The sequence below is a fragment of the Myotis davidii genome, unplaced genomic scaffold, assembly GCF_000327345.1.
Source record: "Myotis davidii unplaced genomic scaffold, ASM32734v1 scaffold871, whole genome shotgun sequence".
Taxonomy (NCBI): Eukaryota; Metazoa; Chordata; class Mammalia; order Chiroptera; family Vespertilionidae; genus Myotis; species Myotis davidii.
In genome coordinates, this window is record NW_006283015.1 from 134,848 (window position 1) to 141,288 (window position 6,441).

General features: G+C 34.6%; 1 protein-coding gene across 3 annotated transcripts in view; it reads left to right on the top strand.

The window, feature by feature from the left end:
- EXOC2 (exocyst complex component 2) overlaps positions 1-6,441 on the top strand; it is a 152,910-nt gene that overhangs the window by 123,002 nt on the left and 23,467 nt on the right. For all 3 annotated transcript variants that reach the window (XM_015562069.1, XM_015562073.1, XM_015562076.1), the window contains exon 21: positions 2,395-2,511. In XM_015562069.1, the coding sequence (XP_015417555.1) occupies positions 2,395-2,511 (117 nt within the window). The remainder of the gene's footprint in view (positions 1-2,394; positions 2,512-6,441) is intronic.

Genomic DNA, 6,441 nt, shown 5'->3' on the forward strand with positions numbered 1-6,441 from the left:
CTCCCCTCTCCCTCCCCTCCCCTCCCTTCCTCTCCCCTTCCCAAGCATGTCCGTGGGTGAGGATTTAAAAAACAAGAACAACAAAACAACTATTTAATGGCTATTTCATAAATCTATCTAAATTACCTACTACGTTAGTGCTGTAGCATTGTTTTATTTTGTGAAAATGTTTAAAAATATAGAATTATATATATATTCTACACTTAAAATCTTTTTAGTTCAAGTTGCAACTTAACTAGTTCCTTCTACTCTCCACATTTTGCGTGTTCTTGTGTGAACTACGTGTCCTAGTAGGTCTCTGGTGCTTGAAAGTTGGAGAGGAGACAGAGGACAGATGCCTGTTCCCTGCACATGTTTTCTTTTTAACCAGAGAGACTCTGCTTTTCTCTATTTTATTTCTGTCAGTTCCATAATAGCATTTTATTTGAACACAAAATTCCATGGCAAAACCAAAATACGCGCGTGTGTGTGTGTGTGTGTGTGTATGTGTGTGTGTAATATATATATATAAAATCTCCTAATTGGTTAGATTAGAGGGGAGTGGGGAAACACTAAGGGTAAAACTTTAGATCACTCAAATAGTTTTTCCATTTGAGGAGAAGAACCATTTTCCTCAACCACAGAGAGCTAATTACTGTGGGTATGATGAACTCCTAGATAAGGCTAATATTCGGAAGGAAGATGATGGGTAAGGCCATTAAGAATTGAATTTTTTACTGGGAGTCCAGATGAGAATGTCAAAGAGTGCAGCATGTTTAGAGTGGCTGGTAAGACATTTACTTTATTTCATGTGCTTTATGTACAAGGACCACATAAGAGTAACACCAAGTCTAGGGTAATAGGGAATATGGCCTCCCAGCCTTACCTGTGCACCTTTCCAGAGCTGTTCATTGCTCTCTTTCTGATTTTTACTTGTCATTTAAACACGAGTGTGGGAGGAGCTTACATGCCATAATCCTCTTTACCTTGTTCTGTACTCCATTTCCCACCTATAGATTATGAAGGCTATTAACAGTGTTTCATTTGCTTGAAGGTACCTTAATAATTCCTGGTCTTTTAATTATATTTGTTGATGACCAAAAAAGGCATTGACTAGACTACACTCTACCAGAAATAGAGAGGAACATATTAAGTAAACATTTTTAAATTTAGAAAGTTTTTAAAAATTTGAGGAGCCCAAATGAAATTATGGGAGATACAACTTGTGCTTGGCAAATTGAGTTTAAAGAGGGGAGGGTGGGGTAAGGGGGAGAGAGATCAACCAAAGGACTTGTATGCATGCATATAAGCTTAACCAATGGGCACAGACACCAGGGGAGTGAAGACATGAGTCGGGGGGGCGGGGGGGCAATGGAGGGATAAGGTCACATATGTAATTACCTTAATCAATAAAGAAAAAACACACAAAATAATATGGAAAAAAAGTTTATTCTGTGGTTTGTATACCTCAAAGGACAGAGGCCTATTTCCATGTTTATCATATTGACTTTAACATAAGTTATTCTGATTACATATGAAATAGGAAACAAATATGGGTGAGCACTTTTCCTGGAAAGTGGTTTTTGTCTTTGTTTTTAGTCAAGAGGTCTTAAACTAAGGCCCTAAATTAGTCACATTTTTGTCCAGATAATGCTCTTATAAGTGAGGGAGCACCGGGAAAGTGCTCTCTGTGAGCCTCAATAGCAGTGACAAATACCATTCCTGGAATTTTATTTACAAAAATAGTTCTTCTGAACAGTAAAAGTTGGTTTATTTATCAGCATTGGGGTCTATAATTTTGATTAGAAATGACTTTAAACAGCTACAACTCTGGAGAGTATAGAATATAGGGCTCTAGTCCTCTATTACTGACAATGCAGGAGTCTTCTACCCTGTGTGCCTTCACTCCCCAAAAGAGGGAGACTGTCGTACATAAAAATTCTGTGAAGTTCCACATTTTTAAAAGAGCCCTCATATGGATTATATTATAATTTTCTTATAAACTATTTTCTAAGAGTTTCCACAGTTTTTGTAATAGCTTAAAAATAGCCATTTTTAGCTTTTTGTGCACAAAGTGTTAAGTAGAATAACTAATAACATGAATCCCTTTTATTTGAACTACAGCTGATTCTACTTTAGTTAACTGTTTTTCATCAGCCTATTTCTCTCTATAGCTGTTAAATTTCAAAGGGAACATTATTTGAATCTGTATTATATAATAATGAGCAATGAAAATTATAGAATTGTATTAATGTTTCTCTCTGTGTTAATATTGGGAAAAAAGGAGTCAAGGAAACCGAAATGTTGAATATTGATATTAAACATCAAGAGATTATAATTAAGTTTAATGGTAACTGTTAGACTTTAAATTTGTTAATATAAGTGTAATTTTATAAAAATTTGTTTTACTCTTAGGAACAACAACTTTTGATAGTCCTAAGTAATTGCTGCTACCTACAATGTCACACCTTCCTAAATATAGCAGAACATTTTGAAAAGCACAACTTTCAAGGAATAGAAAAAATAACACAGGTAAGTGAATTATGTTAAATGGACAAGTTGTTTTTTTTTTTTATCAATTTCCAAACTACTTTCTCAGCACCCTCTTTCTTTTGCTTTCCTGTCCTTTTCCCTCTTCTTGCCCTCCCCTCCCGTATTCCTTCCCTATTTTCATCCCACCGTTTTTTGAATGACTCTTGTCCTTCTCATAACTCACCTTGAATAATTAATTTAATACTCTCTTCTTTCCTCTAGAGCAAAGTTTTCTCAAGGTTAGAGCTGATTTACTACCCACCTAAGTTATTCAAAAGTAAGAGGGAAAAATAATGACACAAAGGCATAAAACCCAAATCTTTAAGAATCAGCTCAAATTTTGGCTGCTTTTAAAGCTTTTACTCATAGCCAACAGCAGACTCCCTGAGCCTGCAGGAAAAAAAAAAAAATCTCTTCCTGCTTATTCACACTTTTTTCTCTCTCCCTCTCCATGTGTCTAAAATGATCCTTTTGCTTTACTACTTAAGCAGGCACACAGGTGCTTGAGCATGGACACAAATGCACACACACATACACACACATACACACACACACACGAGACTGGATTACAAGAGCTGTAGGATGCTTAATATCTTGCTTAATATCTTAACTGAAAAACACATAGTCTCCATTCTCTACTCAATGGATATAGCAAGGCTGCACAAAAAATGAGTTCTGTATCAATGGAGTAGGTTTTTTAAAGGTTATATTTTGTTGTTTATATGTTTTCAAGTAACCAGAAAAGGAAAAAAATGAAATAACCTTGTTACTAAAGGTTAGTTGGTTCCTGGGCAAAAGTTTATCAGATTTCTAAGTAAAACTAAGCTAGAACCACTTTTTAATGTCAGTACAGTTTTCTCAGTGCAAAGAATAAGAAAGATAATGATCTTGTTAATCTTATAATCAAAATGTACTCTCGATGGATCACATACTTTTTGCAAAATGATGGTTCCAGTTCATGAGCTCAATTGGGATTTTTTTTTCAAAGAATGAGAATATCGAAGTGGGTGGCTCTGTCTTGTTTTCCTGTCTTTTTGTTAAAATTAATCATTCTGATGAGAAATGTTGTGACTTAGGCTGTAGGGTCAAAAGTCAAGTTTATTTCCTTAAGTTTTTGTGTTGAGTACAAAAACTGTTTTTATGCAGTAACAATAATGACATCAGTATATTTATTGGAGAATTTTTAATCATTTAAAAATACATGAAATGATTAGGAATTTCAGTAAGTTTGGTTTTCTTTAGTTTTTTAAAAAGTTATAAATCGGAACTATCTATTGTTTCAGTTTATATATTTAGGAAGTAAAATGAAAGTGACATATAAATAGACTTTGTCCAGATCATTTTGAGACCAAGGTAATATGAAGGGTTTGTATGTGCAGCTTAGAATAAATGATAGGCTATTTTTCACATTGAGAATTTGAAAATTTTAATTGACCAGTGATATTTTGAAATTATTCAGTTGTATAAATAGTAAAGTAGATTTAGATTATAACATTTGTGTTAATTTTGTTTGTTAATGAGTAAATTCATTAATTACATGATACCAACCAAGTAAAATATATTTTTGCATTAAGGGAAAAAGGTTGCCAACTGCTATTGTTTTTCATAGTCTGTTTTCAAAAGACAGCTAATCTAGGGGTAAGATTCCTGAGAAATCAAGGGGGCACGTAGATCGCATGATAACTTAGTATCTATCCTTTCGCCCTGTTTTTACTCTTAGAGATAATGGTTCATTGAGGGCTTCTCACTTAGTGTCACCAGACACTAGACATTCTCTCAGATCTCCTTCCAGGGATGAACTGGTGGTTTGTCAAGGGTTCATCTGAGCATATTTTCTCCTGCTTCCCTATTGGTTCTTCTACCAATAGAAGGAGGAAAAGTAATAGTTGTTAATTCCCTAAATCTTGTTCCCCGTCTTCAAAAGTAGAAAGAATTTTAATATTGAGATAGTACAGAAATAACTGTGCTTTTTAGGAGTTTATTAAATAGTGACCAATGATCATTTAAAGCTGGAATGATTTCATATATACAATTTGCAAATAACCCTGTGGAATAATTAAGGTATTATTAACTCAGTTTTTTTTTTTTTTCATACAAAAAGCTGCTAGGAAAAGATAATGATTTGACCTATTTAATAAGTAGCAGAGTAAAGCAGGACTTAACATTAAGTTTTCTCATTCTAAATCCAGAATGCTTTCTGGCCCAGAACCATATATCTTAAAGAACAAAATTGTTCCCTGGAAATACACTAAAGGAATGGGAAGATGTGGTAACTATATTTATATAATTCCAAGGAATCTTTTTTACATATATAAAATGCTATTTTAACCTATCTTAGTCTTTAAAAAGCAAACGTCCAATTTACAGTATGATAATTGCAGATTTTCAGTTTACTCAGAACTGTAGTCATTAAACAAGTCTGTCATTAAATTCTTTTTTTAATTTAATTTTATTGATTCTTTTACAGAGAGGAAGGGAGAGGGATAGAGAGTTAGAAACATTGATAAGAGAGAAACATCACTCAGCTGCCTCCTGCACACCTCTTACTGGGGATGTGCCTGCAACCACGGTACATGCCCTTGACTGGAATCGAAACTGGGACCTTTCAGTCTGCAGGCTGACACTCTATCCACTGAGCCAAACCATTTGGGGCTGTCATTAAATTCTTGATTGAGATTTTACTACTACATGGGGGTTGAGAGAGGCAGTTTTTTGGGTTTTTTTTAGTATATCCAGGGAAGATTCTATACCAACAGCAATCAATTTTAAAGATTTTGTGTCACTTGAACCATATGTGCTATATTTTACGTATTTAAGTATGTTTAGCTTAATTGTATATAATCCTTAAATTTTGCATCAAACCTTTTGAATTCACAGAAGTGAATGATTATGGCTTGTGACCTCACTTTATTTATTTCCCCCATCTCTTAATAATATAAATTAGCTAAATTTAGTTTAGAAGCTATTTTAATAAAATAAATTAGTTGCAAATTAATCCTTTTGGGAGTTTAAGATCTTATGGACAGGAATTATAAACTGGGAGATGAATGCCATGAGGAGCACTGAAATGTGGGAAGGAGAACAATATAATCAGATCTGTATTTCTGAAAGCCCCATCCTGAAAACACCATAGATAGAATTTAGAGATTAAGCTAAGAATTTGGGAGGGAGGCTCCTACAATAGCACAGTCATGGAAAAGGATTGAGTTTAAACAGAAGAGCAACATAGATAGGTTGATGTTTGAACTGTTTTAATCTTTCTCTCATGGCATTCATCACCCCTACTCCAGTCCCCTTTCATCTAGTCACTCATCTTTCCTTGATCATTTCATACAATATGTCTTCTCATTAATTTACTGAACATTAGCTTACCAGGCTCTATTTTAAGAACACTTACGTATAGTTTGTTTTACTATCTATCAGGGATGCCTTTTCCAGTCTTGACATGACAAAATCTTGATCCTTCAAAGCCCCACTCAGATACAAAGTCTCATCCTGTAAAGAGCTTCTTATGACCTCTTCTTATCTGTTTTTCCAAGGTACAAAATGAATCAAATTGTCTTCTTCTGATGATGTTTTATTCACACCCCTGGAATAGCATTTTAACACATGACATTATGATTAGTTTAATATTGGTATACTTTCTATTAAATTTATCTGTATTGTTGAAAGTAGTCCCCCTTTTCTTCACCATTAACCTTCTCCACCCCACACCCACCCCTCCCAGGTCTTTACCACACTATTGTCTGTGTCCATGGGCTGTGCATATCCTATCTAATAAAAGAGAAACATGGTAATTAGCATATGACCACTACCCTTCACCATTGGCTAATAAGGGCAATGTGCAAATTAACTGCCAGCCAAGATGGCGGCCGGCAGCCAGGCAGCTTGAAACTAACATGAGGCTTGCTTGCTTCAGTGACAGAGGAC